Raw genomic sequence first — 13,723 nt, 5'->3', positions numbered from 1 at the left:
GTCTTTCTGATAATAGCCATCCTAGTCAGTATGAAGTGTTATCTCTCTGTGGTTTTTGATTTACATTTTCCTCACGGCCAGTGATGTTGAGTATCTGCACAGGCTTATTGGCAAATTGTGTATCTTTGGAGAAACGTCAGATCCTTTGCTCATTTAAAAAATCAGGTTATAGCCGAGCGCGGTGGCTCACACCTGTGATCCCAGCACTTTTGGGAGGCTGAGGCAGCGGATCACAAGGTCAGGAGTTCGAGACCAGCCTGGCCAAGAGACCAGCCTGGCCAATATGGTGAAACCCCATCTCTACTAAAAATGAAGTTTCCAACTGTTATTGTTGAATTGTCTGTTTCTCTCCTGAGTTTTATCATTTTTTGCTTTTGTATTTTGGGGCTTCATGTATTGTTAAGCACACATAACTTTTTATTTTGTCTTATTGCTGGTTGACCCATTTATCATTATAAAATGTTCTTCTTTGTCACTTCACATCCATTAGAAAGGCTACTATCAAAAAAACAGGAAATAGCAAGTGTTAGCAAGGATGTGGAGAAATGGTAACCCTTTTGCACTGTCGGTAAGATTGTAAAACGATGCGACCATTATGGAAAACAGTATGGAGGTTCCTCAAACAATTAAAAATAGAGCTACCGTATGCGCCCATAATCTCACCTCTGGGTATTCATCCAAAAAAATCCAAAGCAGGATCTTGGAGAAATATTTGCACACTCTTGTTTTTAGCAGCACTATTCACAATAGCTAAGAGGTAAAACCAACCTAAATGTCCATCGGTGTACTTATAACGAATCCCTGGGGGGAAAAGCATCCATCAGTGGTTGAGTGGTATATGCAAAATGTGATATATACATGCAATTGATATATTATTCAGCCTTACAGAAGAAGGAAATTCTGTCACTTGCTACAACATGGATGAACCTTGAGGACATTGTGCTAAATGAAATAGGCCAGACAAAAAGACAAACTGCTTGATTCCACTTACATGTAGTTTCTAAGGTAGTTAAGGGAGTTAAATTCACAGAAAAGAAAGTAAAATGATAGTTACCAGGAGCTGCGGAGGTGGAGGAAGTGAGTCATTGTTTAATGGATGCAAAATGTGAGTTTTGCAAGATGGAAAAGTTGTGGAGTTCTGCTTCATTGCTTCACAGCAATGTGAATGTGAAATACTTCACACCGCTGAGCTGTACACTTCTGAATGGTTAAAGCAGGGGCCGGGCACGGTGGCTCACACCTCTAATCCCAGCACTTTGAGAGGCTGAGGTAGGTGGGACCTGAGGTCTGGAGTTGGAGACCAGCCTGGCCAACATGATGAAACCCTGTCTCTACTAAAAATAGAAAAAATTAGCCGGGCGTGGTGGCGGGTGCCCGTAATCCCAGCTACTTGGGAGGCTGAGGCAGGAGAATAGTGTGAACCCAGGAGGGATTCCGTGAGCTTGCAGAGAGCCGAGATCGTGCCACTGCAGTCCAGCCTGGGCGACAGAGCGAGACTTTGCCTCAAAAAAAAAAAAAAAAAGAAAAAAAAAAAAGAAAAATTAGCCAGGTATGGTGGCTCATGCCTGTAATCCCAGCTATTCGAGAGGTCAAGACAGGAGAATCGCTTGAACCTGTGAGGGAGAGGTTGCAGTGAGCCGAGATTGTGCCACTTCACTCCCGCCTGGGTGACAGAGCAAGACTCTGTCTCAAAAAGAAAAAAAAAAAAACAAAACCAAAGACAAAAAGCTTATGATTGTCATTTTGTTGTCTGTTTTTTATATATGTTTTATGTCTTTTCTGTTTCTTTCTCCTTTACTGTTTTCTTTTGTGTTATTTTCTAGTGTACCATTTTAATTCCCTTGTCATTATTTTCACTATATTTTTCTGATTTTTCTAGTGATTGCCCTGGGATTACAAGTAACATCATAATTTCTAACAGTCTAGTTTGGATTAATGCAAACTTAATTTCTGTATTTTGTAAAACGCTTTGTTTACTTTATAGCTGTTCCCTACATGATTATACATCGTCTGGTCATCAGCACATTTAATATTATTACTGAATTAAAAATAATTAAAATGATTACTTAAGAATACTTTCTGTCCAGGTGCAGTGGCTCACACCTGTAATCCAGCACTTTGGGAAGCTGAGGTGTGTGGATCACCTGAGGTCAGAAGTTCAAGGCCAGCCTGGCCAACATGGTGAAACCTCATCTCTAAAAAATTAGCTGGGCATGATAGCGGGTGCCTGCAATCCCAGCTACTCAGGAGGCTGAGACAGGAGAACTGCTTGAACCCGAGAGGCAGAGGTTGCAGTGAGCTGAGATTGCACCACTGCACTCCAACCTGGGCAACAGAGCAAGACTCTGTCGCAAAAACAACTTCCTTCTTAAATCAGGTAGATGAAAAAATAGTTACAAATATAAAAACACATTTATACCTTCCTTTTTTTTTTTTTTTTTTTAGGTGGAGCCTCACTCTGTTGCCCAGCCTGGAGTGCAGTGGTATGATCTCGGCTCACTGCAACCTCCACCTCCTGGGTTCAAGTGATTCTCCTGCCTCAGCCTCCCCAGTACCTGGGACTACAGGTGTGTGCCACCACACCTGGCTAATTTTTTATTTTTAGTAGAGACGGGGTTTCACTATGTTGGCCAGGCTGGTCTCAAACTCCTGACCTCAGGTGATCCACCCGCCTTGGCCTCCCAAAGTGTCGGGATTACAGACATGAGCCACCACACCCGGCCTGTACTGTCTTTTATATCTACATAGATAGTTACATTTCCCTGTGCTTTTTATTTTCTCATTTGGATTTCAGGTACTGTCTAGTGTCCTTTCATGTAGCCTGAAGGACTCCCTTTAGTATTTCTTGTACAGCAGATTTGCTAACCAAAATTCTCCATAATAAAACACAAATTTTGATCAAGTACGTAAGAAAAAACAGAATGGTCTTTGTACACTCTCCATAGGGAAGGATATTAATAAGGTGAGCCTTATGAAACTGACATTAATATGTTAAAATGGGTTTGTGGAACAACTTCTACATTAGAATATTATATTATAGAAACATTAAAAAACATCATCATGTTTAGTCACTAACAAAAAAGTTTACTGAAAACTACTGAAGATCCTGTAGCTGTAAAACTAGTTAGATGAGTACTCCATTGGAACAACAGCAGATAGAAGACTGGGATTATAAAGATTATCTGTCAACAATAGAAGTTTATCAGAACTCGTTATAGAAAAGCTTAAGTTGAAGTAGTAAGAGATTTAGGGGATATAGAGTCTCAATGCCATTGTAAACTTTTTTTTTACAGAGTCTTGCTCTGTCTCATCTGTATTTTTAGTAGACATGGGATTTCACCATGTTGGCCGGGCTGGTCTTGAACCCCCAACCTCAGGTGATCTGCCCACCTTGGCCTCCCAAAATTCTGGGATTACAGGTGTGAGCCACTGCACCTATCCGAACTTTTTTTAAATTTAAATTTAAATTTAATTTAACTTAATTTTAAATTCTGGGATACATGTGCAGAACGTGAAGGTTTGTTACATGGATAAACGCATGCCATGGTGGTTGGCTGCACCTGTCAACCCATCACCTGGGTTACTTGTCTTAGCGGCAGGCCCCGGTGTGTGTTACTCCCCTTCCTGTGTCCATGTGTTCTCATCCAAATGTTTCATTTTATTTTGTTTTATTTTATTTTTTATTTTTTATTTTATATTTTATATTATATTCTATTTTATTTTTTATATTTTATATTACATTTTATTGTATAATTTTTTTTTTTATTTTGAGACAGAGCCTCACTCTGTCACCCAGGCTGGAGTGCAGCTTGATCTCTGCTCACTGCAACCTCAGCCTCCCAAGTAGCTGGAATTACTGGCGGGTGCTACTGTGCCCAGCTAAGTTTTTGTATTTTTAGTAGAGACAGGGTTTCAACATGTTGGCCAGGCTGGTCTTGACCTCAAGTGATCTACCCGTGTTGGCCTCCCAAAGTGCTGAGATTACAGGCATGAACCATTGTGCCCAGTGCCAAACTTTTCTTTTTGAGACAGGGTCTCACTTTTTTTTTTTTTTTTTTGAGACGGAGTCTGGCTCTCGCCCAGGCTGGAGTGCAGTGGCTGGATCTCAGCTCACTGCAAGCTCCGCTTCCTGGGTTCCCGCCATTCTCCTGCCTCAGCCTCCTGAGTAGCTGAGACTACAGGCGCCCGCCACCTCGCCCGGCTAGTTTTTTGTATTTTTTTTTAGTAGAGACGGGGTTTCACCGTGTTAGCCAGGCTGGTCTCGATCTCCTGACCTCGTGATCCGCCCGTCTCAGCCTCCCAAAGTGCTGGGATTACAGGCTTGAGCCACTGTGCCCAGCCAAGGGTCTCACTCTTGTTGCCCAGGCTGGAGTGCAGTGGCGCAGTGATGGCTCGCTGCAGCCTTGACCAACCCCGGACTCAGGTAATCCTCCCACCTCTGCCTCCTTAATAGCTGGGACCACAGATGTGTGCCAACATACCCAAGTAATTTTTGTATATTTTGTAGAGATAGAGTTTTGCCGTGTTGCCTAGGATGGTCTTGAACTCCTGGGCTCAAGCCATCTGCCCACCTCAGCCTCCCAAAGTGCTGGGATTATGGGCGTGAACCACCACGTCCAACCTGTAAACATATTTTTAATGCTTTTTTGGATAGGAGTTATTCAGTACCATGTACCAATTCATTACTTCTTTACTTCTGTAATGATTATAATCTGCAAATTCAACATATTTGTTATATAGTTGGTAGGCTGGTACCAAGATGATAGATTTTTTGGCTTTTCCTTTCTTTTCCTTATTTTGAAGGATCTTTAGATTCATAACTCTTTCTGACAATCTGTTACCCAAACTCCTTACAGCGTTCTATTTGTAAGAGTAACTGTCAAGGCCAAATCATCCAGATTTTCTGATTTAGTTTAATATATTCGAGTGCCAAACCTTAGGGGTTTTTTTACTGCAAGTCGTCACGTTCCATACTTTGGCTGGACAAGCATCCTATAGCAGCCACAGAAACACAGGAGACGGTGACTTCAAGTACATTGAAAAGGATGATGTCCCTTCTGTAGGACATAATATTTGATTATAGGTTTTGATCTTGAGGATCAAACAGTAAATGTTTATAAAATCAATAAAACTGATTTCAGTTCATCATTAAACGTATTTGTGAGGAATGTAGTTCAAGGACCTTAATGATAATTCATGTGTCTCTTGCACATTTGCAGTGTCTTCCCCGGTTGTTATAAATGCCTTTTTTATACCTGCTTTGCTATTAATGTGTAAAAGGAAAAGAGTATCTCTTAGGCAGGGATTGAACCTTCCACTTCTTTGCCTCAGTTTCACTGGGTGGGAATCTGCTCTGTCGTTGCTGTTGCTCTAGAAGCAGTGAATGCCTAGGCTAGCCCCGTTGTCTCCTGTCTTCTGAGTATCTCAGTTTTAAAAGTTTGGTTCACAACATAAGATGTTAAATATGCTTTTGTGGACTACACAGTTAATGCTCCAAGGCCACTATTTTGGACATACTCAGTGATCTTTTCCTGCCATTTTTCATTGTCATGACTTTTCTGCTGCATTTATTATTTAGTACTGTTTCATTTTCTTGAAACAGTCTCTTTTGCCCGGTAATGTTTTTCTTCCTGGTTTTCCTGTTAAGTTTCTGTTTTAGCTGTCTTCTAATGCCTCTTCTAACTGTGAATATATCTCAAAAATTTAGTTTTGGCCTTAATTTTAGGTCCATATTACATACCCATCAAAGAGATTTTTGCTTTTTCTCTATTATTTCTATGTGGATTACTCCTAGACTGCCATAACCAGCCCCTTATTACCATCTTGGATCCTTTTTTTTTTTTTTTTTTTTTTGAGATGGAGTTTCACTCTTGTTGCCCAGGCTGGAGTGCAATGGCACGATCCCAGCTCACTGCAACCTCTGCCTCCCAGGTTCAAGCAATTCTCCTGTCTCAGCCTCCCAAGTAGCTGGGATTACAGGCGCATGCCACCATGCCCAGCTAATTTTTATATTTTTAGTAGAAGCAGGGTTTCATCATGTTGGCCAGGCTGGTCTTGAACTCCTAACCTCAGGTGATCCACCTGCCTCATGCCTCAGCCTCCCAAAGTACTGGGATTATACGCGTGAGCTACCGCGCCTGGCTTACCATCTTAAATCTTATATCTTAGTGGCTGTAGGACATTTTCATTTTGTGACACCTAGAGATACATTAAAAAAAACCCATACCATTTTGAAAGCTAAATTTTTGCTGGAATAACTCAATGTGAATGATGTGAATTAAAAATTTCTACTTTGGGCTGGGTGGGATGGTGCATGCCTATAATTCTAGCACTTTGGGAGGCTGAGGTGGGTGGATCACTTGAACCCAGGAGTTTGAGATCAGCCTGGGCAACTCAGCAAGACTGTCTCTACAAAAAAATACAAAACTTAGTCAGGCGTGGTGGCACAGACCTGTGGTCCCAGGCTGAGGTGGGAGGATGGCTTAAGCCCAGGAGGCAGAGGTTGCAGTGAGCTGAGGTCACACTGCTACACTCTTGCCTGGGTGACAGAATAAGGCCCTGTCTCAAAAAAGTCTACTTTTTGTCTATATTTGATGTGTGCAGGTACTTCCAAGCCTATCTTTCAGAAGAACTTTTAAATCACCATATTAGGTTTACCTGCTGTATTCATCCAGTTTCACGCTGCTAATAAAGACATACCCAAGACTGGGCAATTTACAAAAGAAAGAGGTTTAATTGGATGTACAGTTCCGTGTGACTGGGGAAGCCTCACAATCATGGCAGAAGGCAAGGAGGAACAAGTCCCATCTTACATGGATGGCAGCAAGCAGAGAGAGCTTGTACAGGAAAATTCTCCCTTCTAATAACCATCACATCCCATGAGACTTACTATCACGAGAACAGCACAGGAAAGACCCGCCCCCATGATTCAGTGACCCCCCACTGGTCCCTCCCACAACACGTGGGAATTCAAATGAGATTTGGGTGGGGACACAGCCAAGCCCTATCACCTGCAGGACTGAGGCCCTCACCACGCTAAGTGTGAGACCCTGTGGTCTCTGGCAGCAGGACCCACACCGGGCAGTTTGCTTCTCTTGCTTTGCCTCCTATGTTGGTCCCTGTGTCAACCCTGGTCTAGGACATTCTTACCTGCTGAGCTCTGCCACCAAAGCCACACACCCCACCTGTCGCTCCCTACCAGACCTGCTTCCATTTAAAATGCCAGTTTCACAATTGGCTTTTAGGCCCTTAACCCTCACAAACCAAAACTCATATTTTTATTCTTTAGTTGTCTCTCATGAGGATCTTAAGAAGAAGGTAACTGGCCGGGCGCGGTGGCTCACGCCTGTAATCGCAGCACTTTGGGAGGCCGAGACGGGCGGATCACAAGGTCAGGAGATCGAGACCATCCTGGCTAACATGGTGAAATCCTGTCTCTACTAAAAATACAAAAAAAAGTAAAACTTAGCCGGGCGAGGTGGCAGGCGCCTGTAGTCCCAGCTACTCAGGAGGCTGAGGCAGGAGAATGGTATAAACCCGGGAGGCGGAGCTTGCAGTGAGCTGAGATCCGGCCACTGCACTCCAGCCTGGGCGACAGAGCGTGACTCCATCTCAAAAAAATAAAATAAAATAAGATAAAATACGACAGAGCGTGACTCCATCTCAAAAAAATAAAATAAAAATTAAAAAAAAAAAAAAAAAAAGAAGGTAACTGATGAAGCACATTCAGAAGATCCAGGGTTTTGTGCTGGGGACAGACTACTCAAGTCCCAACCTTAGAGAAGCTAACAGGAAACGTAATCAGGTAAATAGTCAGTGATTATATAGTGTGATCCGTGTGATGATGGGAGACGATAGAGTTTGTTATTTTCCCTACCTCAGTGTTATTAGGAGCAAACAGGACACGTCTGAAGCAGCCTCTTGAAGGCATGCAGTACTCTAGAAAGGTGAGTAGCTATGGGTCAGCCTCCCTGGCTGCCTCTCTGGGAGCAGGAGAGGGAGGATTTGCTGTGGTCTGCTTCTTGGTTTCCCGTCTGCGCTTCTGCATGGCCCCTCGTTCTCTATCACATAGGGCAGTAAAAGACGCTTGGTAGGAGTGGTGGGTTCAGCGGAGCTCCTCAGTGACATAGTAAGAGAGGGCACACTGAACATCTGGGTGGAATACAGGTTTAGCTGCTATGTTAACTTTTAATCAGATGGACAGTTGTTAATATGAAAATAATTTTGCTCCTTGAGCCTGGAATCTTTTTTTTTCTTTCTTTTTAGAGACAGGGTCTCCCTCTGTTGCCTGGGCTAGAGTGCGGTGACATGATCACGGCTCACTGTAGCCTCAACCTCACAGGCTCCCACTTCACCCTGAGTAGCTGAGACTGGGGCTATAGGCACATGCCACCACACCCAGCTATTTCTTTTTTAAAATTTTTTGTAGAGGCAGGGTCTCCCTATGTTGACCAGGCTCGTCATGGACTCCTGGGCTCAAGTGATCCTCCCACTTCAGCTTCCAAAGTGCTGGATTACAGACCTGAGCCACTGTGCCCAGCCATGTGTAGAATTCTTAACTACAAAAGAGAAGTCTATGAGAACTGATAACACTGCGCTATAAGAAAGCCGAAGCCAGGTGTGGTGGCTCATGCCTGTAATCCCAGCACTTTGGGAGGCTGACACAGGCAGACCACTTGAGCCCAGGAGTTCAAGACCAGCCTGGGCAACATGGTGGAATCCAGTCTCTACAAGAAATACAAAAATTAGCCAGGCGTGATGACACATGCCTGTAGTCCCAGCTATTTGAGAGGCTGAGGTGGAATCAGTTTTTAAAGTTCTTCTTAAGGTAAATTTAGAATTGCAAGTTGTATGTAAGATTATGGTAGAAATTTGGTGCAGTCTTGGCTCACTGCAGCCTCTACCTCCTGGGCTCAACTGACTCTCCAACCTCAGCCTCCCAGTTAGCTGGGACTACTGATGCACACAACCATGGGTGGCTGTTTTTTGTTTTTGTTTTTTTTTTATTGTAGTGTCGGGGTCTCACTATGTTGACCAGGCTGATATCTAACTCTTGGGCTCAAGTGATCCTCCTGCCTTGACCTCCCAAAGTGCTGGGAATTACAGGCATGAGCTACTGTACCCAGCCTAGATTTCTTAAACATTATTTGTGAATACTCCAATTTACAACGGTTTGTTGAGAAGAAGAAGAAAGACCGGGTACCGTGGTTCACACCTGTAATCCCAGCACTTTGGGAGGCTGAGGTGGGTGGATCACCTGAGGTCAGGAGTTTGAGAACAGCCTGACCAACATGGCAAAACCCCGTCTCTACCAAAATACAAAAATTAGCTGGGGGTGGTGGCGCACACCTGTAATCCCAGCTACTCGGGAGGCTGAGGCAAGAGAATGGCTTGAACCTGGGAGGCGAAAGTTGCAGTGAGCCAAGATTGCACCACTGCACTCCAGCCTGGGCAACAGAACAAGACTCCATCTCAAAAAAAACTAAAATTAATCATAAGAAAGTAATTGAATTCTTTTTTTGGTTGTTTTTGTTTTTGTTTTTTGAGACGGAGTTTCGCTCTTGTCACCCAGGCTGGAGTGCAATGGCGTGATCTCAGCTCACTGCAACCTCTGTCTCCCGGGTTCAAGTGTTTCTCCTGCCTCAGCCTCCCAAGTAGCTGGGATTACAGGCACCCGCCACTACACCCAGCTAATTTATTGTATTTTTAGTAGGGTTTCACTATGTTGGCTAGGCTGATCTTGAACTCCTGACCTCAGGTGATCCGCCCGCCTCTACCTCCCAAAGTGCTGGGATTACACGTGTAAGCCTCTGTGCCCAGCCCTTGAATTCTTATATAGACCATCATTTGATTGGGGATAATAGTTGGCATTTTAACATAGTGTTTCCAATCAAGTAGTTCAGCCATACATTAATAATGACAAGCAAGAGTTGAATGCCACTGTTGAGTGCATTTGGAAAAGCTCTGGAGGCAAGGCAACTTCCCCAGTGTCGTTTGATTTAACTTGTGCTGTCCTCAATGAGTTATTTGAGCCTATAGAGAAGGACAGTTGGAGTCTTTAATGTTCCGAGTAGTTGACTTTGATTTTTAATGCTAGGAAAATAATTTCTAATGCAGCTGGACATGGTTTCAAGAGATAATTCAAATAGCAAAGAATAACTGAAGGCAGTTTGGGAATGTGTAAGGTTGTTTTCAGTTGAAGGATGCTGTTGGCATTTAGGGCCTGAGAGCCATGGGCTCTTGCCTCAATAATGTGTGAAACCCCAAAATCCAGAATTGTTCACCCCATAACATCAGTAACATTGAGAAACCCCAATTAGGGAGTGCTTTCACCTGCAGGGCATAGACGTCCAACTTAGTGGCTTGCCCGGGTGGAGGCTTGTTTTCCTCACATCCTGAGTGGCACAGAGGCAGGCTGTACGTGGCTGGTGGGGGCTCCATATGCCCAGAGTCCTGGGCACCTTCTGTCTTCCACGCTGCCATCCTGGCGGGGGGGGGGGGCGCTTTCATCCTCACTGCTTGCAGATGCTGCTCCACCCCCACAGGAGGGCGCGGCGGGCAGAAGGCGTCCCTGGATAGGAAAGAATCATTGGCAGAGAGCAGCCTGCATCTCACTGGTGACAGCTGTGTTACCTGGTCACCTTTTCAAAGGAGACCATGAAAAATAGTTTTAAAGTGGACACATTTCCCTCCTCATCAAATTAGGGTTTTATACTTTAGGAAGAGGGGAAGAATGGATATGGTGTAATCCAGTACCAGAAATGGTGTGTACGGTAGTAATCAGATTTTTGAAAGGCCCTAGATCTGTGGCTCTTTATTTTCAAATCTCGCACATTGAAGTGGAAGAGCATGTGAGCCTGGCCCGAGGAGAGTCCCCTAACCTCTTCCAACCTTCTCACCGGGCTCCGATTTCCTCGTTTATTGTATTTGCTTGTACAGCTCCATTTTGGCAAAAGTGAATTTAGATTTTCTTTCACATTCCAGTAAATGTCTTTTTAAACTTTTTTGCAGACTTTGCATTTTGTAGCCTACCCTTGAGCTACTGCATTTTGACTGAGATTTTTAAATTTTACACAGGTGATATTCTTGAATTTCATGGCTCAGAAGGAACAGGAAAAACAGAAATGCTTTATCACCTAACAGCACGATGTATACTTCCCAAATCAGAAGGTGGCCTGGAAGTAGAAGTCTTATTTATTGATACAGATTACCACTTTGATATGCTCCGGCTGGTTACAATTCTTGAGCACAGACTATCCCAAAGCTCTGAAGAAATAATCAAATACTGCCTGGGAAGATTTTTTTTGGTGTACTGCAGTAGTAGCACCCACTTACTTCTTACACTTTACTCACTAGAAAGTATGTTTTGTAGTCACCCGTCTCTCTGCCTTTTGATTTTGGATAGCCTGTCAGCTTTTTACTGGATAGACCGTGTCAATGGAGGAGAGAGTGTTACCTTACAGGAGTCTACTCTGAGGAAATGTTCTCAGTGCTTAGAGAAGCTTGTAAATGACTATCGCCTGGTTCTCTTTGCAACGACACAAACTATAATGCAGAAAGCCTCAAACTCATCGGAAGAACCTTCTCATGCCTCTGGACGCCAGTGTGACGTGGACATAGACTACAGACCCTATCTCTGTAAGGCGTGGCAGCAACTGGTGAAGCACAGGATGTTTTTCTCCAAACAAGATGATTCTCAAAGCAGCAACCAATTTTCATTAGTTTCACGTTGTTTAAAAAGTAACAGTTTAAAAAAACACTTTTTTATTATTGGAGAAAGTGGGGTTAAATTTTGTTGATATGTATCATAGAATAGTCTTTTGCAGAGTACTATGCAAACCTTAAAATTTTTCTTTCTCAAGACAGAGTCTCACTTTGTCTCCCAGGCTGGAGTGCAGTGGCACAATCACGGCTTACTGCAGCCTTGAACTCCTGGCCTCAAGGGATCCTCCTATGTGTGCCTCCCAGAGTGCAGGGATTACAGGTGTGAGCCACTGCTCACGGCTAAAAGTTTTCTTTTTTTTTTTTCTGTGTTTTTTTTTTTTTTTTGAGACAGAGTCTCACTCTGTTTCCCAGGCTGTTGGAGTGCAGTGGCACGATCTCAGCTTACTGCAACCTCTGCCTCCTGGGTTCAAGCGGTTCTCCTGCCTCAGCCTTCCAAGTAGCTGGGATTACAGGCACCCACCACCACGCCAGCCTAATGTTTGTATTTTTAGTACAGACAGGGTTTCACCATGTTGGCCAGGCTGGTCTCAAACTCCTGACCTCAAGTAATCCACCCACCTCGGCCTCCCAAAGTGCTGGGATTGCAGGCCCGTGCCTGGCCCTAAAGTTTTAAACTCCAGGGTAATTAACAGTATTTCTTTAGAGAATGGATTTGTTAAACTAGCCCAGTAAAACTAAAGACTATTCTGTTTCTAGGCTGTTGAATCAAAGTGATTTTAGCAATTAAACTTTGTATTAAGCTTGCTTTAAAAGGAAATAAATAATATATACATATATCTGCCTAAATAAAATGGACATGTTTAACTTGGTGTCACATTTTTGGAATTCAGTTAAGTCCTTTGTTGTTTAAGAAAGTTTAAATGCATTTATTTATTTATTTATTTTGAGATGGAGTCTTGTTCTGTCACCCAGGCTGGAGTGCAGTGGCGTGATCTTGGCCCACGGTAACCTCCACCTCCCAGGTTCAAGTGATTCTTGTGTCTCAGCCTCCCGAGTAGCTGGGACTAGAGGCATGCATCACCACACCCAGCTAATTTTTGTTGTTGTTTGTTTGTTTTTGTTTGTTTTTTGAGACGGAGTCTCGCTCTGTCGCCCAGGCTGGAGTGCAGTGGCGCAATCTCGGCTCACTGCAAGCTCCACCTCCCAGGTTCACACCATTCTCCTGCCTCAGCCTCCCAAGTAGCTGGGACTACAGGTGCCCGCCACCACGCCCAGCTAATTTTTTGTATTTTTAGTAGAGACAGAGTTTCACCGTGTTAGCCAGGATGGTCTCAATCTCCTGAACTCGCAATCCACCCACCTCGGCCTCCCAAACTGCTGAGATTACAGGCATGAGCTATTGCGCCTGGCGTCTTTTCTTTCCTTTTTTCTCTCTCTCAGATGTCTCTTTTTTTTTTCTCCCCCCTTTTTTTTGAGACAGGATCTCAGTCTGTTTCCCAGGCTAGAGTGCAGTGGTGCGATCACAGCTTACTGCAGCCTCAACCTCCTGGGCTCCAGTGAGCCTCCTACCTCGGCCTTTTGAGTAGCTGGGACTATAAGCATGGACCACCACACCCAGCTAATTTTTGTATTTTTTTGTAGAGACGGGTTTCACCACGTTGGCCAGGCTGGTCTCAAACTCCTGGGCTCAAACAATCCATCTACCTCGGCCTCCCAATGTGCTAGAATTACAGGTGTGAGCTACCATGCCCAGCCAATTACTAGTATTTTCTTACCTATTTAGAATAGTCAGGCATACTTCAAAATGGATTGAATCATTTCTAGCTGAGAGCTGGACAGGCACTTTTTTTGTTGTTTTTGAGATGGCCTCTCTCCCTCTGCTGCCCAGGCTGGATTGCGGTGGCACAATCTCGGCTCACTGCAATCTCCACCTCCCAGGTTCAAGTGATTCTCCTGGCTCAGCCTCCCGAGTTGCTGGGATTACAGGCATGCACCACCACGCCCAGCTATATTTTGTATTTTTAGTAGAGGTGGGTTTGCCATTTTGGTCAGGTTGGTC

The 13,723-nt window shown here is 44.0% G+C and overlaps 1 protein-coding gene across 2 annotated transcripts in view; it reads left to right on the top strand.

The window, feature by feature from the left end:
* The window catches only part of XRCC2 (X-ray repair cross complementing 2), a 33,839-nt gene extending 21,376 nt beyond the window's left edge, over window positions 1-12,463 (top strand). The window contains exons 3-4 of one of the 2 annotated variants that reach the window (XM_023225490.1): window positions 7,882-7,946; window positions 11,077-11,198. In XM_023225490.1, the coding sequence (XP_023081258.1) occupies window positions 7,882-7,946; window positions 11,077-11,139 (128 nt within the window). In that variant the 3' untranslated portion in view covers window positions 11,140-11,198. Of the gene's footprint in view, window positions 1-7,881; window positions 7,947-11,076 lie in introns of both variants that reach the window. The other variant, XM_023225489.1, reaches the window with a different exon arrangement.
* The last annotated feature ends 1,260 nt before the right edge of the window (window positions 12,464-13,723 follow it).

This window comes from Piliocolobus tephrosceles, chromosome 8, assembly GCF_002776525.5.
Source record: "Piliocolobus tephrosceles isolate RC106 chromosome 8, ASM277652v3, whole genome shotgun sequence".
In the NCBI taxonomy this organism is placed as follows: Eukaryota; Metazoa; Chordata; class Mammalia; order Primates; family Cercopithecidae; genus Piliocolobus; species Piliocolobus tephrosceles.
The sequence above is the reverse complement of the archived record's forward strand: the minus strand, read 5'-3'. Positions and strand labels throughout refer to the sequence as shown.